The 23,910-nt window shown below is 45.3% G+C and overlaps 1 protein-coding gene across 1 annotated transcript in view; it reads left to right on the forward strand.

The window, feature by feature from the left end:
* Positions 1 to 21,872, forward strand: part of LOC146339366 (solute carrier organic anion transporter family member 1C1-like) — a 40,100-nt gene extending 18,228 nt beyond the window's left edge. Inside the window, exons 8-14 of the mRNA XM_084811699.1 lie at positions 5,520 to 5,684; positions 8,081 to 8,276; positions 10,055 to 10,220; positions 14,916 to 15,091; positions 15,705 to 15,769; positions 18,650 to 18,767; positions 21,653 to 21,872. Coding sequence (XP_084667825.1) covers positions 5,520 to 5,684; positions 8,081 to 8,276; positions 10,055 to 10,220; positions 14,916 to 15,091; positions 15,705 to 15,769; positions 18,650 to 18,767; positions 21,653 to 21,872 — 1,106 coding nt within the window. The remainder of the gene's footprint in view (positions 1 to 5,519; positions 5,685 to 8,080; positions 8,277 to 10,054; positions 10,221 to 14,915; positions 15,092 to 15,704; positions 15,770 to 18,649; positions 18,768 to 21,652) is intronic.
* Positions 21,873 to 23,910: the final 2,038 nt, after the last annotated feature.

Raw genomic sequence — 23,910 nt, forward strand, 5'->3', positions numbered from 1 at the left:
ATTACAAACAATTCCAAAAAAAGAAAGGGTGGAAGACAACAGAAGAAGCCAATGTGGCTTCACAACAAGCTTAGAGATGACCTGAAAATAAAAAAGGACACATATAGGAAGTGGAAAGAAGGCCAAGCAACAAAGGAAGAGTACAGGCAGGTAGCACAGAATTACAGAGATGGCGTCAGGAAGGCTAAAGCTGAGAACGAGCTGAGGTTAGTGAGGGATGCTAAAAGCAACAAAAAAGCTTTCTTCATCTACATGCATAGTAAAAGACAGAGGAAAGAAATGCTGGTTCAGCTATTAAAAAAGGATGGCAAAATGATAACAGATGACAAAGAAAAGGCAGAAGTGCTCAGTTCCTACTTTGGTGCAGTCTTCTCCCAAAAGAGGATCTATGACCCCCCTGGCAAAGGCCAAGTACAGGCTGAAGGGGCAGGATTGCAGTTTGAGATTGATAGGCATATGGTCAAGGAACACCTAATTACTTTGAATGAGGTCAAATCTCCAGGGCCAGATGAACTGCATCCTAGAGTAATAAAGGAACTGTCAGAAGAACTCTCAGAGCCACTGTCTATTATCTTTGAGAAATCATGGAGGATGGGTGAAGTGCCAGATGACTGGAGGAGGGCTAATGTTGTCCCTATCTTCCAAAAGGGCAAAAAGGAGGAACCTGGGAACTACAGACCAGTCAGTCTGACATCAATCCCAGGGAAAATTCTGGAGCAGATGATAAAGCAATCCATCTGTAAGAACCTTGAAAACAATGCAGTGATTACTCGAAGCCAATATGGATTTGTCAAGAACAAATCCTGCCAGATGAATCTGATCTCATTTTTTGATCAGGTAACCTCCCTTGTGAACTGTGGGAATGCTGTGGACATAATATACCTTGACTTCAGCAAAGCTTTCGACAAAGTGCCCCACATGATATCCTGATGAGCAAACTAGCTCAAAGTGGGCTAGATGAAACAGCTATCAGGTGGATCCACAGTTGGCTACAGAATCGGACCCAAAGAGCGCTTACCAGTGGGATCTTCTCAAACTGGGGGGAGGTAATGCGCGGAGTACCGCAGGGCTCAGTCCTGGGCCCAGTGCTCTTCAACATTTTTATTAATGCCTTGGAGGAGGAGGTGCAGGGAATGCTGATCAAATTTGCAGATGACACAAACTTGGGCAGGATAGCTAATACTCTGGAAGACAGAAACAAAATTCAAAGTGATCTTGATAGACAGGAGTGCTGGGCACTCAACAGAATGACATTCCATAGAGGTAAATGCCAAGTTCTGCACCTAGGAAAAAGAAATCAAATGCACAGTTACAAGATAGGGGATACGTGGCTCAACAACACTACAAGCGAGAAGGATCTTGGAATTGTTGTCGATCACAAGCTGAATATGAGCCAGCAATGCGATGTGGCTGAAAAAAAGGCAAATGCTATTTTGGGCTGCATTAATAGAAGCATAGCTTCCAAACTCCAGAAAGTACTAGTTCCCCTCCACTAGGGATGTCAGAGAATTCCGCCACGGATCTCAGTGAGGCTGAATGCCAGCACATTCAGCCCCCCGAAAACCGTGGCGGAACGGCCTGCCACCCCCCCGCCCCCCGCGGATCCCCCCCGGGACGAGACTCACCTGGGGCAGATCTTCCGGGCGGTGGCGGCTCCGGCAGCAGCTTCGGTGGCGCCGGCAGCTGGTCTTCCGACCGGCTGCCGCCACCGCCATTTCCAGGCTTGCCTTGTGTTAAAAAAAAAAAAAGAAGACATGATAGGCTACGTAAAGATTTACGTAGCCTATCATGGCTAGGTTTAAAAAAAAAAAGACGTGATAGGCTACATAAATCTTTACGTAGCCTATCATGCCTGGGTGGATAAACAAAAACAAACCGCGTACGCAAATGGCGGCAGCTACGGCCGCCGCCATTTGCGTTCCTTCTTTTTACCGTCTTAATCTATGTAAATATTTACGTAGACTATGACGGCAAAAATAAAGGGGAATGCAAATAGCGTAGCGGGCGCTATTTGCGTCCCCTTTTGATTCACTGTTTTAGCCTATGTAAAAATTTACATAGGCTAAAACGGGGAATCAAAAAGGGATTTTTAGTCTTTCAGTTTCTGCTGTTTTAAATCTGTTACTCTATTTTAAATCTTTGAATTGCCACTAGGTTTCATTGTTTTTATACTGTCATTCTAAACTTATAGGTTGTATTTTATCATGGTGTATTTTATGGTTTTGATTATAGTGAATCATCCAGAGTACTTCTGCTATTGGGTGGTACAGACATGTAATACATACATACATACATACATACATAAATAATCAACTCCCTCTCCTTGGGGGTTATGATCCTGATTTGGATAGGGGGTCTGCACAGCTGCTTTTTGTATTATTTATTTCTTTGTTTGTATTATTTATTTATTTACAATATTTATATACCGTTTCACATCAAAGATTTCAGAGCGGTGAACTGCAAGATAAAAGAATAAAGCCCCATAATTAAAATAATTAAAACATTTTAAAAGAACAGATTCTGAACAAATAAACTGCAGTTGGTCACTCAGGGAAGGCCTCTCAAAATAACAATGTCTTCAGGAGGTGCCAAGAACAACATAGCAGTGGTGCCTGCCTGACCTCCAAAGGCAGGGAAATCCACAGGAAGGGGGCCACCACACTGAAGACTGTCTTCCTGGTGGACTCCAACCGGGCCATAGGTCCATGTGGAACCACCAGGAACATGCCCTCCAATGGCCTCAGTGACCGGGCAGGTTGGTAAGGGAGAAGGCCTTAGGTATCCTAAATAAAGTATTTGGTGATATGTTTGTTTAGGTAGTCGATTTATATATCCTTCTTTTCGACTCCTCAAAGGAGCAGAAGTACAAAAAATAATTAGAGAATAAACCCTGAGGGTGGGAACCCCCCAAAACAGCGCAATGGGGACTAGAGCGAGCTCAGTGGCCAAGGAATGGTGGCTGATTGCTGTAGGGGTAGAATGAAAAACCAGGTGGGAGGGGCAATGGAATGGGATATCATGAAGATGGGCATGGCTGGTTGACTGGAACACATTGATAAAATGTGAGATACAGCAAGTTCAACGTTCTCAAAAACCAAACTGAACACCACAACCAGATCCACTTGAGCAGGAGCTGACATTTTATGTTCCTTCCCACAGGGCAGTTGATGTCAGTTGGCCCGGGGGGGGGGGGGCAATCTCACCAGGTTTTTTAATCCCGTGCTTTAAAGTAGGGATGGGCAAACAAGTGTCGTTCCAGATTGCTAGGATTCTCCAGACCTTGTCTTGCCACTCGTCTCGTGCCTGATTTCTGTCCATGTTGGGGATCGCTGCTTGCCCCATACAAGTGGAAAAATTGCACAAACTGAGCAGCGATTGAACATGGAATTTGTGCAAATTCCCCCACATCTGCACGAGTGTCCTAGTTTGTGCAACTTTCCTTCATAGATTACACTGAGCCTGATTCAGTCCACAGGGGGAAAAGGTGCAAATTAAGAAATTTGCGCAAAAATGAACTGGAAAACATGTGCAAATCAAACGTGAGCACATGTCCAGCAATTCGCTCATGTTTTCTGGGGACACGTGCCTGCGATAGTGATCATGTTCGGGGCTTCGAACAGGGCATGCTTGCATGTTTTGCGAGAAAAAAGGAAATAGTTGCACATCCCTGGTTAAAAGTCATGCCTAGTTTATCCCTGAGAGTCAGAGGCCTGGCAGCTTGAATGCTGAACAGCAGGGGAGCTCTCCAGCAAGTAGGGGTGTATGGATTGTACTCACCCTCATCCGCCCGTGAGTCCGTGGGGGGGGAGGCAGTCCGGTCCTCCCCCCGGAATCCTCCCCAGCCGGCTCCGTTCTGTGGCGAGTCTGCGGAGCTGCTGGCTGGCTCCGGCCACTGCTGGACTTCCAGCCACGGCCGTAGCAGACACCATTTGCGTCCCTGCCTTTTGCCTCGATAGGCTATGTAAATCTTTACGTAGCCTATCACAGCAAAAGACAGGGACGCAAATGGCGTAGCGGACGCTATTTGCATCCCTGCTCTTTGCTGTGATAGGCTACGTAAATCTTTACGTAGCCTATCACGGCAAAAGGCAGGGACACAAATGGCGTCCGCTACGCTGGACGCCATTTGCATTTGAAGATAGGCAGCAGCGGCTGGCAGCAGCAGGCAGCGGCCGGCAGTGGCTGGCCAGCAGCTGGTAGAATCCGGCCAGCGTGGATTCCCCCGGGTGGCAGAGGTGAGTCTTTCATTCTGCCATGGACTCATTGGAGTCTGTGGCGGAATTCTCCACCATCCCTACCAGCAAGATCCTCATAAATCAGATGTCAAATGGTGAACAGGAGAAAAGCTGTCCAGGAGGTTGCTAGAAACAGGAGCTAGTCCATAGAGATGATACCCTAAAGAGAAGAGAAAGTGTTCTCTGGTGCCTGAATTTTTTTTTTTATGCCCAACAAGTTTCAGAAAGAACTTTCCTTCCTCAGGAGCCACATCTCTTTCTCCAAATGTTTTGCAAAGAATCTTTCCAATGCTTCTTATGTCTGAAAAATGCTTCTTTAAGACTTAAGACACATTGGAAAGATTCCTTGGGACTCATTTGGAGAAATCTTCCCTGATCTCAGCAGCTAAGCAGGGTCAGCTGTGGTTAGTACTTGAATGGGAGACTGCCTAAGAATCAGGCTTCCTGCACAGAGGAGGGGGTTGGACTCAATGGTCTTGTAGGCCCATTCCAGCCCTATGATTCTATGATAAGAGAAGGGGCCTGTGAGGAAGGAAAGTCCTTTCTGAAACATGTTGGGCATAATAAAAGCTTTTACAGGCACCAGAGAATGTAAGTGCCTTGCTCTCTTGCTGTTTCCATAGAGATGATACATCAGCAGCTTCCAAGCAGCAACTAAGAGATTTGTAGTCTGCCAGACTGTCCCACCCTTTTTGGTGGAGGCTTAATCCTGACTGTACACGATAAGGATTCCTTCGCATTGTGTTGTTGAGTCTGAGCTTTGATTCAGGCCCCTTGCTATTGAAGTCCTAGGAATGATCATAGAAGGTCCAGAGCTTTGGAGTGGGAGTGATTCGAGTCAGGATGCATCAAGATACCCGCAAGTTCCCGGCATGGGGTTCTCTCAGGTTTTTCTTCACTTACTCCAGTCCTGATACATGTTGGTGCCTGCAGTGGGGTCCTCATTTGCTGAGGTCTTGTTTGATTCTGGCTGTGGGGCTACATAATATGCTTAAATCCTAACACTAGTTGATGAATTTTAGGTCAATAATGTTAACTACCAACTTGTTTAATGGCATGCTTTTACACATTGAGGTTCTCTCTCTGATTCTTAATTAGGTTTCCATAATGTACGAATGTGAACAAAAAATTCAAATTTTAACAATATAAATTAGTTTCTGGTCTAAGCAGAATCAATACTGAATCTTGGTACCACAAGAGGAAGAATGAAAAACCCTGGTCTCTCCTAGGACACCTTCTTATGTTTTTGTTTGAGACAATCAAATATACATTTTTCCATTCCAGAGTTCTTCCCAGTGTTGAAGAAGCTACTTGGAAACTCCATCTTCCTGGTCTATTTGTTCTTCACTATCCTACAGTTCAATGCTATCACTGGCTCTCTAACTTTCCAGCCAAAGTTTATGGAACAGCAGTTTAACATATCTATTTCAAGAGCCACCTTTCTTATTGGTATGTAAAACCTCTTCTCTTCATTATCCTTCTGCCCAATTGGGTCATGGGGGTAGGCTCCCATGGAAGAATCTGTTATTGGGTAGGGGGTTGTGTCTGGAGGGCATCAGGTTGAGGAAGACTGTGCTTGACATTTCAGTGAGGTTGATCATCAGAGCTGAACCACAGGAAGCTGTTAAGTGGGAGCCAGAAGCCAAGAGCTAAGCCATGAGTCAGAGCAGAAGAGTAACTATAATTGCCCACACCAAGTCTTAACTTGAACAGGAAGACCAAACTTGAATGGGAAGCGTTTATGGACCTTCCTTGCAATAAAGTCTAATGGCACCCTAGGTGGGTGGAGCTATACCAGCGCCTAGCAGACTTTTACTGCACAGGGAGATGCTCCAACCTGTGGCCATGGCTGCTCACCAATCGGGGGAGAACCAGCTGTTCCTAGTTCCACTCCCAGCAGCTCCTGATATCAAAGAAGCCAGATGAGGCTCACTTGCCATGTGTGGCGGCCCACCCGGGTCTCAGAAGGCCCAGATTTTTTTTACTGCTCCCCACTGCAAAAATGGGGGAGTCATAAGGTACCAGACAACAGGCCACAGTACAAGGGATTAAATCCAATGTCAGTCCTATGTAGAGTAAATCTATTGAAATGAATGGGATTTGGGGTCTACTCTACATTGGCTAAGAGCCTCATGTGGCACAGAGTGGTAGGCGGCAGTATTGCAACCGAAACTCTCCCCACGACCTGAGTTCGATCCCAGCGGAAGCCGCGTCTCGGGTAGCCGGCTCAGGTCGACTCAGCCCTCCATCCTTCCGAGGTCAGTAAAATGAGGACCCAGCTTGCTGGGGGAAAGGTAGTCATGACTGGGGAAGGCAATGGCAAACCACCCTGCTATAGTCTGCCATGAAAATGCCGGCGCAAGCAGCGTCCCTCTAGGGGTCAGTAATGACCTGGTGTTTGCACAGGAGGAACCTTTCCTTTCCTACATTGGCTAACATTGGATTTCACCCAAGATGTGTGGAGCCTAGTGGGCAGAGGTATAATGGTAAAATTTGAAGTGTGGGCATTCATCATGACAAATCGCCATAGCCATGTCCCCAAGGGGAGTCCAGAAATTCAGGCTGCTGTGATTATCCACATCAACAAACCAGCTCTAGCAGCTTTCATTTCCACCAAGAGCAGGTCTTTTGTAAAGGTAATGGCTCTCAATTGCCCATTTAAGATCAAGCTAACACAACACACTTTGTATTGCAACAGGGAACAATATATTGTTCAGAAGATTCATCCTCCCCCACTCACCCCCGCAGCTACTGTGAGAACTGCAGCTAAGCTCAGAGGGTGCAGGGCATTCTGAGGGGGGTGGTAGATGGCATCAGCATCCCTGCCAGTGGCAGCTGGTAACTGTAGTCCCGCAGGGGCTGTGATTCCATTCAGGGTTTTAGTTTCCACCCACCAAAACGCTAACAGTGCTATCCAAGGTGCTGAACCCTATCCCCCCAAATGGGTTCAGCACCTTGGATAGCACTGCTAGCATTTTGGCTGGTGGTAGCTAAAACCCTGAATGGAATCACGGCCCCTCCAGGACTGGAGTCACCAGCCACCACTGGTCCCTACTGATTAAAAAGTGTCAGCATTGCATCCCTGGCTCCACTACACCACCACTGGAGGGTTAGATGTTGTACAGATGTGTTTCATTGTGTGTAAACCACTTTGAGGGATTTCCATGTTCCAAAATGAGAGAGAGGTAGGGATGGGGGAGAGAGAAAGGTAGGGCTGGGCAAATGGGCGATGTTCAAAGATCACAAGGATTCTCCGAACATCTCACCACTTGTCTTATGCCCAATTTCCATTTGTGTTAGGGATTGCTGCTCACTTTACGCGAATGGGATGCTTGTGCAAATTGAGCAGCGATCAAATGGGAGATTTGCACAAATCTCCCCAAATATGCACAAATTTCCTAATTTGCACAAGTGTCCTCCATAGACTCAAGCAGGGCAGATTCAGTCCACTGAGGAAATCCTCACCCATTAGGAAATTTATGCAAATCGAACTAGGAATCGGGAATGAGATGGATGTGAGTCTGTGTTTGACAATTTGTGAATAGTTTTGGTGGACACGCACTCATGCTTGCACTTGCATTCGGAGCTTTGAAGGGGGCATGCTCACACATTTTGAGAGCAAAACCCAAATTCTCATACAACCCTAGAGAGAGACAAGGGGGTATATGAGAGAGAGAGAGAGACAGAGAGAGAGAGAGAGAGAGAGAGAGATTTTGGCTCCAGCTACCCAGACAGAAAAAAAAGTTTCCCAGCCCTGATTCGTGCTTTGCCAGAAAAACAGTTGTCTTATGTGTATTGTGAGTAACTGTATGTGAGAATATGTTGATGCTCCCTTTCCTTTGCAGGCATTGTCTTTTTACCCATTGCCATTGTGGGAATGTTCCTGGGAGGTTTTCTCATCAAGAAGTTCAAGTTAGACACAGTGGCCATGGCGAAGTTTGGCTGCGCCGCCTTTCTGGCAGCCTACCTGTTAAACCTGCTTTACTTCCTCGCCGACTGTGAGGTGCTTCAGGTGGCTGGCTTGACTGTCAACTACTCTGGGTTCGTTATCGTGTTCATTTTGGGGACGGGGTGGCTGGGGAGGGGGCAGTTTCCACCTTTTATAACTGCATTAACTCTTTTCTGAAGAGTCGCTCGCCCACCACAACCCAATATGGTCAACCCCATCTTTATGTTATGTTGTTACATTACACTTTATTTCTATGCTGCCTTTTGGCCAAGCGGCTGACAAAAAAATATACAAATACAGTATTCAAACAATACACTAAATACAGGTGTGAAGCAGAGATATCACAACAGCTAGTTAAAACTCAGCCACTTCTGGTAACAACTCATTCAGCTTCCAAAGCTTGCTTGACATGTCCACACACTTCCTTCTCAGAGGAAACCTCCCTGTTTCTTGTCCCTGTGTCATGCTTTCCTCCTGCACATGTTTCTCTCTTTGCTGCCTCATTTCCTCAACTTAGACATCTTTTGCTCCTCTCCCCCTCAGCCTTTGCCTCTTCCAAACACCCTTCCTCAGGAGACTGCACTAAGACCATCTCATGCTTTCTTCAGACATCTTGGTTCATTGCTCACTTTCCCAATCAGCTTCCAGCCTTTCAACCATCCTACTTACCAAGTAACATGGCCTTCTGTTCCTGCAAATAGCCTATAGCTCCTCTGTGGTCCTATGCGAGTTTTTCCCCAGACTTTCCACTTCCCCTGTTGAACCTGTTTTATTTGCTGCCATCCCACATCCAAAGAGCTAAGGGACTTACAGGCAACTGCGGGCTTTTAGCCAATGGCACAGATGGCAGATCCAGTGTGGCACAGAAGTGTGAGTACTGGACTAGGACTAGAGGGACCCAGGTTCAAATTCCCACTCAGCCATGGAGTTCTCTAACCTACCTCATAAGGCTGTCATGAGGATAAAATTGCACAGGGAGGGGGAGGAGGGCCATGTATGCCACTTTGAGCTCCTTGGCATATGAATGTAACAAATGGAATAAAGTGGGATCTGCAACAAAACATTGCAGTGTGAACTGCTCCAGTTTGGAATTCCAGCCAGCCATACCCTTTTCTGGGATACTCCATTCTATGCCTCCTCCCCTGGTTTCCAGGGGAGCATGCTCAGTGTTCATTGGGCTGTTTTAAAGTTGATGATGATGATTTTCTTCCTATACTGCCCCAAAGCTGAAGCTCTCTGGGCAGTTCACGACACTACCCAGATAATAACAGCATGAAAAACTTAAAATATACAAAATTTAAAATAGTTTAAACAGCTAAAAACAATTACAACAGAATACTAGACATGTTCAGACAGCTGGCATAGATGCCCCATCATAAGCCATTAAATGCATGGGAGAAGAGGACAGTCTCAACCTAGTGCCAAGAAGATGACATTGTTGGTACCAGGCAGGCCTCAGTGGGAGTAAGGAGGTCACCACTGAGAAAGCTGTCTCCCTTGCTGCCACCTTCTGAGCCTCCCTCAGAGGAGGCATTCAGAGGAAGGCCCCAGATGTTGATTGTAGTGTCCGGGTAGGTTCATGGAGGGAGAGGCGTTCCGCCAGGTATTGCGGTCCCAAGTCATGTAAGTTCCCCTTCCCTTAGGGGATCCCCTTCCCTTCCCTTAGGGGATCCCCTTCCCCCAATTTTTTGTACCGTGGTTCCCCCAAACTTGCTGATAAACCCCTTTTTATTTGTGGATGGTGCCATTTTGGCTACATAAAGATCAGCATTCAGAGAAAGAGTTTGCTCTTAGTGTACTAACAGGATGTGTTTTTGTAAGAGGGATTGTTTCCTTTTATTACTGAAGGCTCCTTCTCTATTCTCTCTAGCATAAAAGAACCATCATTCTCTAAAGAAAATTTACTGTCTGCCTGCAATGCTGACTGCAGCTGTGAGGAAAGCTACTGGGATCCTGTTTGTGGAAGTAACGGAATCACCTACATGAGTGCCTGTCTAGCTGGCTGCACAGCTTCAGTGGGAAGTGGGAAGGATATGGTAAATACAGATATGGCTCTGAATTTTAATGTATTCACACTTGGGATGGGGAAGAAATTCATCCAGCTCACAATTTAACATGAGCTTATCTAATTTCTCACTTTCAAGCTGCTACATGAACCAAAACAAACTTATCCTTCACAAATTTGCAGTTTTCCAAATGTTGCAATGGAGTCTTCCAATTTTAAAAAATGCATACAAAAATGCATATATTAGACGTTCAAATATGCATTGCATTACGAAAACATATTGCAATCATTGTGTATATTAGGCAAAAATGCATACAAAAACACACGTGTTCAGAGAAATGTGCACAAAAATGCTTACAAATTTTCATACATATATTTTTAACAAATTCTCAAAGTTTGGAATAAACCAAACTTAAGACTGGAAAAATTAGAAACTGAGAGAAACTGAAAATGATAGATTTCTCCATCCTGAATTCAAACAAGATAATGATCCTTCACTATCTTGTTTCCTGTGAATACCTGGGCAACAAAATATACATCCCATCTAAGCCTAGGTCATTCAGGGCCAAACTACATTTTAAGTTATTCATGCTTTTAAAAAAGCATGCTTGAACTGGTCACTTTTATTTTTAAAGAAAAAGCAGCTTCAGAGCCCAGGGCTTGTATTTTCCTAATCAAGTTTTTATTGTGAAATGTCAACAAAACAAAGCAGAGGAAAAGAAAAAAACACAATGTAACTACATAGATTTGAATATACAGTATCAGTTTCAATGAATGCATATGAGATGTACGTATATATATGAAAATGTGGCTTTCTAAGAATTACACAGTAACTGTGGGAGGACCCCTATCTGTTTTAATGTGCTGAGAACCTAATGCCATCCATTTAGAGAGAGGATCCAGAGAAGAAGATTCCCAAACTGACCAAGGTAGAAAATCTGATCTAAATGGAAAAGACCAAAATCTAGTACAGGTCAACAAACAGGCCCAATGATATAAAGCAAGATCCAGAAAGCCAAACACACCTTCTTTAATTGGAAGTTGCATCCTTTTCAAGGATATTCAAGGTTTGTTATAAAACAAAGCATTGAGTTTTGGAAATACCTTTGCCAGGTATAGATAAAGGAATCCCACTTATAACATAACCAATCCAAGGTAAAGTATTCATCTTGAGTGGATTTACCTTACCCCACAAACTCAATTTTAAAGATGCCTGTCTATCTAAATCCTGTAAGATCTCATTAATCAACTCATTGAAATTGAGCTTGAGCATCCGAGATACATCTCTGGGGATAACTATTCCCAAATAAGTAAGAACACCTGAGCACCATCAAAATGGCCAATTAGCTAATACATTACGAGATATAGTAGCTCCCATCAGCATCAGTTCAGACTTTGAACAGTTAATTGAATAGCTAGATAAATTACCCAAAGTATTAATTAACTGCATTGAAGCTGGAACAGATGATTGGAGTTTTGAGATAAACAATAAAAGATCATCAGCATAAACAGTAATTTTAAATTCTGAACTATTATGCACAAAGCCGTGAATACTACTATTCTGTCTAATAGAACAAGCCAGGAATATGAATACTGGGAAATCATTTGGTCCAGATGGGTTTCCAGTTGAGTGGTATAAAACATTTTCCAACCTGTTAATTCTAAAACTTCATTGTCTTTATAATCATATTTTTTAACCTTTCTTTGTTGTTAAATGGTGCTTATATTACTGTGATTCCTAAGCCTGGCAAGGGTCCATACTTACTGCATTAACTATAAGCTTATTTCATTAATTAACAATGATATTAAAATATGAACTACAATTCAGGCTGATAGATAGTAAGAAGTTATCACAATATTGGTTCAAACAGATCAGGTGGGATGTATTAAACATAGACAGGGGGCTGATAACCTTAGATTCATTGCTGAACTCATAGCTTTAAGCACTGATCGAACTAATCAGGCTGCCATTGTTTCTTTAGATGCCGAAAAGGTCTTAAAGTCATTGGACAGTATTTCCACCATGTTGAGTAATTTTGGCTTTCCTGCACAATTTTGAAATGAGTTAGAATTTTATATTCAACCCCCAGAGCTGGAGTTATGACTCATGGTAATGTTGCAGCTTTCTTTTCACTTGGGAGAGGAACCAGACAGGGATGTCCACTTTCTCCTTTGATATTTGTTTTTCATCTGGAGCCTAGATCTGGAATACACTCCAGTCTGGAATATGGGCACATCCAGTTTCCTGTCGAAAATCTTCCCTCCCATTGCTGTTTGGCTCCCAAAGGTGTAGTTTGCAGTAAACAGCAGTTAGGTTTGCTAAGCCAGTTCTTAATCAAGCCGGGGGTGGCTGGGTGTACTTATCACTAGCGCAGCTTGCTTTGGTTAGGCACTGGTTCCAAGGCCTGGCATCAGCACCCGGTTGTTGTTGCTGTTCAGTCATTAAGTCGTGTCCAACTCTTCGTGACCCCATGGACCACAGCACGCCAGGCCTTCCTGTCCTGCGCTCTGTCCCGGAGCGTGCTCAAGTCCATATTCATTGCATCGGTGATGCTATCCAGCCATCTCATCCTCTGCCATCCCCTTCTCCTTTTGCCTTCAGTCTTTCCCAGCATCAGGGTCTTTTCCAGAGAGTTTTCTCTTCGCATTAGGTGGCCAAAATATTTGAGCTTCAGCTTCAGTATCTGTCCTTCCAATGAGCACTCAGGGTTGATTTCCTTTAGGATTGACTGATTTGACCAGCGTTAATGCCCTCATCCTGTTTTTGTTGTTGTTGCTTTAAATTCTCTCTGTCTGTGTGTGTGTGTGTGTCTTTTGAACTGGTGCTCAGCCGAGAAGTGCTGGGTAAAGCAGATGTCACAAAAGAGGAGCCATGGGAACCTGACGCTTATGGGAAGTCCGCAAGCAGGACATGAGTGCAGTTGCACCCTCCTGCTCATGTTCCCCAGCACAGATGATGTTTCCTTTTCCCCCTTGTTAATTTCTATATCATTTTTCAGCTATAGCTCAGTGCAATACTAGTGTCTGTTCTGGGGGGAGGGGCTTGGAGGTGACTTGAGCAAGATGATCACAGTGAAGCCACACACACCCTCCCCGTGTACACTCTCCTCCTCCTCGCCACTGCTGTCACTGCACGTTCACTTGTCTCACCCTCTGGGTCCAACTGGCACTACCTCCCAGAAGGAGAAAACAAGGTGTGTGGTAGTTACTACTCCTTCTCCTTGCTTTTTTTCTCTGCTTCATGGCAGGTATGCCGTCCCTGCAGTGGACGTTGAATTCTTAGGTTAGAGGTGCCAAGATAGTGATAAATCAGACTCAAAGGTTTGCTTACAAATAGACTTTATTGAGTAACTTACAGCGCTCAGGCGTACCCAGTGGTTGGATCAGACAGCTTCTCTGGACCCCGAGCCATTGGGCACAATGGGTCTTATACTCTACAGGTTAGCAATAAGCAGCGTTTCAGCAGCACACACCCCTAGCATTCATTCTCAGCATCAACCAACAGCACTTGGTTCTCAAGCATAGCCACCAGCAGCTTTAAGGGAAACAAATGCTGCTTCTCAGGCACATGAGAGATAAAGACTCTCCTCATTAGCAAGAAATGCACCAAGAAGGCTGTTATCAGCCTCTTGACTCATCTGCACATGCTCAGAGGCTTACTAGCATGGGAATTGCACCAATAATGAACTTAAGCAAGCATTATGGATCTCTAGGCCCCTCTAACACTACAAATGACTTGGCTACGCTCCTGGGGCCAATACAGCAGGTGAACAGGCAGCAATAGTGTATCATTCTGGTGGTCTGATTCACTCAGAGCCCAGTCAAAACAGATTCTGTGGGTACCAAGAGGAAACAAGAGTATTTGTGTAAAAGAATGGCATACAATTTATTGAATGCGCAGTTGTAGTATGGATGCAAAATATAAAGGGAAAGATAAAGCTTACACATGCTCCTCCACTGGAGATCCCAATCTCCTCAACTGGTGTTGCGCTGAATCCCTTGATGTAACAGGGTGCCCTTCCAAGGGCCTAGCAGGCAGGCACCCTTCCTCCTCCACAGTGAGAACAAAGAGCATACCAGCCCAGGAGAAGGGGACCTCTCCTCCAGTTTCTCATAGAGTGAAAGCAACATCTCAGAGAATGAAATCATGCAGCTGCGGGAAACCACCTAATGCCATCCATGCTGTGTGCAAGAAGAAATCTATTTCTAGCATGGCCACAGTGAACTGCGCAATATACAGGGCTATACTCGTCTCTGTACACTACAAACAGCTTATAGGACACTGTGTCAGTTCACACCTGCCCCCTCGCTTGTCCTCCAGTATCAGACTTACTACAAATAGCAAGGTTGTGGAGCATCAAGAGGGCCCAGGGATTGTCAGTTGGCCCCTACTGGGTTGTTGGCCTTGGCAGGTGCCCAATGATGCCAACACCTGGTGCCACAAAGGCCCAGAGAGGAGAGAAGGGACTGAGTGCATTTTTTGTACTGTTCCCAGGAAATCGTTGCTTGCTGTTGGCCCCAGAAATCACACTTCCAGTTCCCATGGCTAGGATTACGTGGGAGTATCCAAATAGAGGCTAACACTTCTGAACACAGAGATTCTTCTGGGAATCATGAGAGTTTCCTAGAGTTAATTAAACAATACCATTTGTTTGCAAACAGGCAACTAGCAACTTGAAAATGTAAGACCTCCTGGCAATCATTCATTCTTTCTTCTATCTTCCAGGTTTTTCACAACTGCAGTTGCATGCAAGTTTCAGGACCTGGTAATTTTTCTGCAGTTTTGGGTCAGTGTCCAAGGGATAATTGTACTCAAGCATTTCCTTATTTTTTAGCTTTGTTGTCCATAACGGTATTTATTATAACCTTGGGAGCAACACCAATGTACATGATTATGTTCAGGTGAGCACTGTTTAATTTTTTTCTGTTCTTTCTTATCCATAAAGTTTGGGGCAAACCAGGTCTGCCACCAAATTCTATTAACCCCCTGTATTTCAATGGTTGCTTTTGCAGACTGACCCTGAGTTGCAAAATACACATGCCTAAGTTCAAACACATCCAGTCTTATTCTTCCCTAGATTGGTGATGTTTGTGACTGGAAACCCAGTGGGCAAAATAGAACCATTGCTGCTATCTTTCCTGGATAAATTTATAATCAAAAATCCAAATTCCTCTACAAAGTCAAATAGTCTCACATTTCTAATTCAAAATACACACAGATGTGCAGCATGATTCATTCATATTTAATTCAGCACTTTGAGTTGCAATCAGTTGGTTTTCTCGATGGGAGTGATGTAAGCAGGTGCTTTGTTTCAGCTGTGTTGCCCTGCCTTTGAATGTTTGTAATTCAAGGCGGTTTCATCTCTGCATCTTGTTGGCAGATTGTGTAATCCATATCCTTTGGAGTCAGTTATGACATTGCATGTATTTTAATGTTTCTGGGCAATGCCCTTTGTAGCCAAATGCACCCTATCCATATCAAACTGATAGTTTTAATCTCCTTCCTGTATTTCAGATCAGTTTCACCCGACTTAAAATCCTTTGCTGTTGGCATTGAAGCGTTGTGTGGAAGGGTATTTGGTAAATGTTTCCCATCTTTCATTTGGTTTGGTTTTAAAGACTCATGCAGTAGTTGTAAAAAGTATACACAAACATTATGGGGCATTTTACTACCCAAAGCCATTTGCCAATTTATCCTGGGGTGATAAATGCCCTCACAAACAAACATCTGCCTGTGATGTGAGAAGATATACACTCACAATATATAAAGTATCATGAACTGTCAAGGTAAAATTTTAGGAAAAGCTTTTGTTACTAAGAATTAACTTTTTCAGTGGTAGGGGGTATTTTTCTACCCCCATGACAAATATATCTCTGGTAAGGTAAATGTTCCCCAATGAAATCCAATTATTTGTGCCAAACTGCTGACATGCAGAGTATTTAAGGGTACAATCCTAAGCATATTTAAGCAGAAAAAAATGTCCTACAGCTATCAGCATTCCCCAGCCAGCTTGTAGGACTTTTGTAGGACATGCATAGGATTGCACCCTAAGCCTGGTCCCATAGATCAGTTTTCTTTGGAAAATCCATGGGACATTTTTATACCCCTGTTACCTTGCTAAGCTTGTGGGACTTGTTCGGATGATCAGTGGGGGAAACTGCAGTGTTGGTTTCCCCCACCTCTGCTGGTTGCACGACTGCGATTCTCCTAATTACCTGCACCACATCGCTGGTTGACAGGTCATCCGAACCTGGTGCAGGGCATGACCATCATACATTTTCACCCACCCTTCAACCCATACTGCAAGCCGTGGGTTGTAGGATGGGTAAAAATGCATTACGCTCACGCCACATGCCAGGTTCAGACAATACAGCAACCTGCAATGCAGCACAGGCAATTAGGGTAATCTGGGTTGTGCGACCGGCATGTGCAGGGGAAACAACCAGCGCTATGTTGTTTCCCCCGCTGATCATCCAAACTTGGACAAAGACACCCCACTGGCAAAATCAATAGATTCTGGGAATATTTTATGCCCCATATTGGGGATTTTTCCTAGAATGAAAACCATAAATGGTAAGAGGATGAAATTTGGGGACATAATGCAGATGACCGAAACCAACAATGCTGTGGGAGGACTATGTTGCAGGTCTGTCTTGGTGCAAGTTCTGCAATAAAAATGCATTTGGGGTTAGGGATGTACGTACCCCCACTGTCCGGTCTGGGAGGGGCGGTCCCTGGAGGGGCAATTTGGACTGCTCAGGGCCCTGCGGAATCCTCCGGAGCCCAGCCTCGTCCACCAGAGTTGGAGGAGTGGCTCTCCGGCTCCTTATAAGAAAAACTACAGCCGTAAATGGCATTTGTATGCCATCTGCGGCCGTAAAGCCCTGACTTTGACCTAAATTGCAGCTGTTTAAAGCTGTATTTAGGTCAAAGCAAGTGCTTTACGGCTGAAAATTGCATACAATATGCCCTTTATGGCTGTAACGTTCCTGCAATAAGCTAATGGCAGCTACCATTAGCGTATCATGTCTTATAGGGAGCTGGAGAGCTGCCCTATGGGAACTCCTCCAGACCTGGAGGTAAGTGCAGCCACTCCGCCCCAGACTCCAGAGGTCAGATTCTTTGGAATCTGGCCTCAGTTGAGTCCGTGGAAAAATCCTCCCACGTCCATATTTGGGGTAGCCTTTTAGGCCACTCTATTTTAACAGGGTATAAGGGGATAGAAGATATAGCACTACCGTTTCTTTAAAGAAACTTGTGAGGGTGTTTTTATAAGGCAGGCTTCCCCAAGTTGGTGCCCTCCAGAACTGTTAGACTCAATTCCCATCATTCCCAGCCAGCATGCTACCTGATCCCCTGCCATGAATTGAATCTGAGACTAGGGATGTACGAAACTTCCACCATGGATCTCGGGGAGGCTGAATGCCAGTGCATTCGGCCCTCCGAAATCGGTGGCGGAATGGCCCGCCACCCCCCCGCCACCCCCCTGGGACGGGACTTACCTGGGGTGGATCTTCCTGGCGGCGGCGGCTCCGGCGGCGGTTCGGCGGCGGCGGCTGTGGCAGCCGGTCTTCCGACTGGGTGCCGCCGCCGCCATTTCCAAGTTTAAAAAACAAAAACAAAACGTGATAGGCTACGTAAAGATTTACGTAGCCTACCACGGCTAAATTTAAAAAAAAACACCGTGATAGGCTACGTAAATGTTTACGTAGCCTATCACGGCTGATTAAAAAAAACAAAAAAACAACGCTCATACGCAAATGGCGGTGCCCATGGGCGCCACCATTTGCATTCCTTATTTTGGCACGTCTTAGTCTATGTAAACATTTACATAGACTAAGACGGCGGAAATAAGGGGAACGCAAATAGCATAGACGCTACGCTATTTGCGTTCCCCTTATTTTTGCCGTCTTAGTCTACGTAAATGTTTACGTAGACTAAGACGTGCCAAAATAAGGAACACAAATGGCGGTGCCCATGGGCGCCGCCATTTGCGTATGCGCGTTGTTGTTGTTTTTTAAATCAGCCGTGATAGGCTACGTAAACATTTACATAGCCTATCACGGCTGACTGCAGGGACGCAAACGGCGGCGGCTACGGCCACCCCCATTTGCATCCCTGCTAGCCAGCGGCCGGATGTCCGGCTGCTGGCGGAGCCAGCCGGCGGCTCCACAGAATCGCTGCGGAGCACAGCCAGCTGGCCAGGATTCTGGCAGGGGAGGAACAGAGCGCCTCCCCCCACAGCGAGGATTCCGGGGGGAGGGATGGAACGCCTCCCCCCGCACCATCAGCATAATCCCTGAAAGGTAAGTGATTTTCGTACATCCCTATCTGAGACCTTTGGCATGGAATACATCAGCTCTTCCATTGAACTACAGTTCCTCCCCAAGTCTTTTAGTGGTCACATTGGCTGGAAAGCATATTGTTAAGATCACTTCATTGCTGGGTCTTTTCTGCAGGAGGACTCCTGGCGCCTATTTATTTTGGAGCTTTGATCGATAAAACCTGCTTGAAATGGGGTGTGAAAACCTGTGGCGGATCAGGAGCTTGCAGAGTGTTTGATACACAAGCATTCAGGTGAGCATCGACAAAGTATATCACTGTGGTCTGAGGGCTTCTCTACACCTGGCTTTTATCCTGTGTTTGAGATTGGTTACTCATGGAAGTTTGCGGGTCTTTTACATGACGTCGTCAGCCTCCAGGGCCTCTCCCGTTCTTTGTGACCATTTCTGCAGCTTTATTTGTAACACGGAAAATGCAATGTTTAAAAATGGTGATTTCAATCCCTCCGTGTAATTACAGAGTTGCGCTATAACCGCAGTACCATCTAATGGCTGTGTAATGAAACACATAGAACTTGCAGAGAAATGAAATCCCAGGAAAAATGGGGGAAGTGCATGTAAAGGGCCAATCTTAATCCCGCAAAGATTCTGGAAGCAGAAGACCTGGTAAAGTTGTGGAATGAAAAGCTTGGGGTAAAGGAGCCCTAAGACCTGGCTGTGTGTGATGGCCTTGTATTTCGTTTGTGATTAGGTGGGTAAACCAACTGGCTGTTTTCATGCCCCACACCCTTTCTCCCAAGTGGTAAGACTTTCAGGGTAGCCTTTACATAAAGTTTACAAGCTAGGTTTCCTTTAGAGCAGGGGTGCAAACAGTGCAGCCCGCTAAACCCTGTCTGGCAGCCCCCAGCACCCCAGAATCTGTTACTGTTGAAAAAGGGGGGAGGGGGAAAACCACGCCCCTATGAATAAAAATGCCATATTGAAGGCTAAAAGCAGGATGTAAGTTTGCATAACAGTACAAGGATGATTGTCAGTACCATCTTTCTGAGATCATGTATACATGGAGCAAGGCCCCCCCTGCCCATCCCACCCCCATTTTGTAATTTATCCTCCTGGTTATACAGAGAGGAGTTTGTATCGCTACACAGATGAGGCTAGAAAAAAGATGGTTCATGCTGGAAGTGTCACCTGTTGGCAGCCATCCTACATAGAACCAGAGACTAAAGTTACGTAACTGCTGTACTGGATCTACATAGTTGATGGGATTTATTTGGTATTGCTGATTCTTGTTAGAAAGGCAGTTAGCAGAGAAAAACAAAACAAAAAGGCAAAACAGAATGAGCATTTACCAGTCCCACATGAACACAGAGGCTAAAAAGGAGACCACACCTTTCTTTAGTGAAGAAAGAAAAAACAGCTTTACGCACAAGTAGGGATGTACGGACTGTGTAAAATCCACCTCATCTGTGTTTCATGGATTGTCAGGCACTTTTTGTTCCATCAATTGCTCACAGGTGGATGAGAATTTATTTTTTTTCATAATGCAGAAAAATACGCAAATAATTATGTAAGAGCTTTCATGTACATAATTTACCTTAGTACATATTGTTTAGCATATTGTCTCCCATTCCATTCAACTTTTCCTCAGCAGAAACGTGTATATTTTCCTACAAATAAATAAGCATAAATTTCAGGAGAGTAAAAAAAGATATCCAAAAGTCCATGGACTTTGTGCGGCCTGAGGGGGTCACTCCACAGTGGATTCTGGAGGGTGGATTCGTAGAAATCCAAGCTCATTTTAGTCCATCTCGAATTTCTCCAGCATCCCTAGCAGGTATTCTTGCACATAAAAATGCAGGCACAGTGTAGGGTTTCAAACGGAGTTTGTTAAATCCATTATGTGTTGCTTTACACAGGCAGGAGCAGGAGACAGCAAGCTCATATGCTCCCAGCAAAGAAAGAAGGCACTGGGGGGGCAGAGGAAGGGGAGGAGCAGAAAACCATACTGTAGGCTATAGAGATCCTAAGGTTAGCTATGCCTCAAATTCCCATGCATTGACTCGCTAACTGCAACACTGCCCTCTTCCTGTAACTTTCAGATGAAATATTCTCAACAATAGTGAGCTAAAGCTGCAGCTATACAGCCTGCTTGTATGCCCAGGCTGGGTTTCTGCACTGACTACTGATCTGTTTCTGCGCTCAGTTCAAAGCTCTTTACTTTTAAAGGAAACAGCAAGAGGTGAAGTCACTTATGTGTCCCAAACCAGAAGAGAAAATATTCTCAGGTGCTTGAAAATGCCTGAAACTGTCTGCTTAAATTGCTTAAACTTTTTAAGGATAATAAGTGTTGCTTCAGGCACCTGAGAATATTTTCTCTTCTGTTTTCGGCATACTTCTAAAGCCCTGCACACCTTGGGACCAGGATACCCAAGGGACCCATTCCACCCTTATGAGGCCCCCATCCCTTAAGATCAGCTGTTTCTTTATATCCTACCACCTAAAGTTATCTTAAAGTTAGGTGGAGGTACATCTGGTGGGAATGTGGGAGAAGGCTTTAATTGTCTTTGCACCCAGGTTGTGGTGCTCCCTGCCCCAAGGAGAACTCTCTAGTACACTTTTTAATGCCCTTTTACTATCCTTTAAAATCACATTTATTCTGGTGGCCATTTTGAAATGGATCTGTTTAATTCTGCCTGGTATTTTATCTGCCATTTATCTGTCCTCTTGTTTGTCTTGTTTTTAATCTTGCTTTGATAGATTTATTGCAGTCTGCTTTTTCAGCCACTTTGGACAACTTTGGAAAGGTGGCATGTAAATTTTCCCAGACCAAAAATAAATAAAATAATACCACATAGAGCTGATCTGAACACACAGAAATAGCACATGGTAGTACAGCCCTTCCTGAACTATGCCACTTTGGACTACAGGAGAGGGGTCACATATTTGAATTCTTGTGCATGTAAAAAACCACTACCTGTATGTGGAAAGTCAGCATGTCCGTCAGAATCCTAAAAATCTTCCTAGCTTCCATTTGTATTCAAACATACCATGCCTTACCTGCACTCCAAAATGGAATAATCCAGAAAGGACTCTACCACCTGCTATTTCTGCACATTTGAATAGACCCATGCCTTGAATTCTGTTGCAGCTGAGCTGTTCTTATGGTCTGTTCTATCCTAGAAATGTCTATCTTGGACTCGGTTTTGGGCTCAAATTTGGATGCTGCATCCTATATATCATTCTCTGCATTTTAATTGTGAAGCGATTCAGACGGGAGAGCAAAGAGGCAAAGACTACTGAAAACATGGAAGCACCTGCCAGAAAGTTGTCAACAACCAGCCTGAAGGAAGAACAGTCCTCTTGTGCGGAGACATCAGTAAATGGAGGCACCCGCTTGTGAAAAGGGACACTAATTTGGATTCTCTCACATGTGGCTGCTGATTACACACACAGGGCAGTAGTCTGCTGTGTGTGTAGTTCCTGACCATGCCAAAGCCCCAGCAGGCAACTAGACTACATATAGACAACCCAGGTCAGATAACTGGCAACAGTGCCTGTAAAGGAGGAGTCAGGAGGTTTAAGAGGGGTTACTCCAAAATGCCCAACTCCCTGCAGTGTGGGCAGTGGGCAAACAAACAAATTACCCAGTAGACTGCCAACATCCCTTAACATCCAAACCCAGCCTGAGCCAGAGGATACACAGACCTTTCAGGGCACCCTTGGGGCACAGAAATAAGGGTTCAAGCTGACACCCTCTGTTTCACACCCCGAGCCCCAAACTCTAGCCAGTAGCAAGACCAAAGCAGAAGGCTCTGAATTTAGTACTGAGACTTAAGTGGAAGAAAGCACACACACACTTTGAAAAAAAATGTGATGTTTATTAACAATAAGGAAGGGGGAAAGGCATAGAAAAGGTGTACAAATATCAGAAGAAATCAGAGAAAACCCAAAGCAATCAGAGAAACCCTTTAAAACAATAGAGAAACCTTGTGGAGCAATAGAGAAGCCTTTTGAAGCAATGCTTCAGGCAAAAACAATAAAACAGTACCTATCCTATCCTATCCTATCCTATCCTATCCCAAAGTAAGGGTCTTCCCATAGGACAGGGCAGAGTTCAGGATTCAACAGCTTCCAGACCCGAAAGCCAGTTAGCAGCAGATGAAGACTGAAGATCAAATGAAATCCCAGAATGAATACCAAAAGCAGACTGGACGGACAGCCAGGTTTGAAGACCAAGTGGCAAACAGTAGCCCACTGGCTTTATCCTGTCCCCCGTCCCTCAGCCCTTGAGATGTGTGAGGTGAGCCTCTCAAAATTCTTCAGCCTATTTGTGCGCAGAGAAATTGGGGCAACAATTTCACCAAATTTCTTCTAGAGGAGGAGAAATCCTCCAACAGTTTCTCACAGATAGGCTCACTACTGGCAGGGGTTGTAGCTAGGGATGTACGAAACACTTACCTGGTTTCATCCAGGGACATCTGCGGTGGGGGGGAGGTGCTCCGTCCCTCCCCCCCAAATCCTCCCCGGCCGGCTCCACTCCACGGCGACTCCGTGCAGCTGCCAGCTGGGGCTGCCCACAGCTGGACATCTGGCCACTGCTGGGCTGTGCAGGGACGCAAATGGCGGCCGCCGTAGCCACTGCCATTTGCGTCCCTGTCTTTTGCCATGATAGGCTACGTATATACTTACGTAGCCTATCATGGCCATTCGTGGGAAGGTGAATGGCGGCCGCAGATGCGGCAGCCATTCGCAGAGCACCGGACGGCCACAACCAGGTAGGCTCCATTCCGGGCCCATTTCAGGGGCGGGCGAGGGGGGTTGCTTCGTTCCGCCACGGATTCTGGGGGGCCGAATGCACTGGAATTCGGCCTCCCTGGAATCCGTGGTGGAATTCTCCAACGTCTCTAGTTGTAGCACAGCTTCTTTCTTTTTTCCAAATGGTTTTTGGTTTATCACACTGCTCCTGCACGTGGCAACAGCTTCAACTGTGTTGAGGCTTCCACTTTTCTCAGGCAGACTTTTGAATTTCTTTTGGTTTTTGAGCTTACCTAATCACTGCGAGGTGGCCGGGGGTGCTGTGTGTGTTTTCTCTCTCTATTACACATCTATCCATTGCCCTGCAGCCTCCCAGGCCACCTGCATTTTCTGGACCCCCCCCCCATGGGAGGAATTGCCTCATGATGTCTTCCTCATGATGGCTTTAACTGAAGTGCAGGAAGCCAAGGAGGCTACAGGCTGCCACAGAGATCAGTGACCCACAGGACACTCATACACACTCCTCAGTCACCTCCTAAGTAAGGTTCAGAGGAGGGCAACGAAGATGATCATGGGACTGGAACCAAAGCTCTATGAGGAGATGCTGAAAGAACTGGGCATGTTTAGCCTTGGGAAGAGAAGACTGAGGGGAGATATGATAGCACTCTTCAATTACTTGAAAG

This window comes from Heloderma suspectum, chromosome 7, assembly GCF_057233095.1.
Source record: "Heloderma suspectum isolate Gila_16-S chromosome 7, 16-S_ref, whole genome shotgun sequence".
NCBI classification, from domain to species: domain Eukaryota; kingdom Metazoa; phylum Chordata; class Lepidosauria; order Squamata; family Helodermatidae; genus Heloderma; species Heloderma suspectum.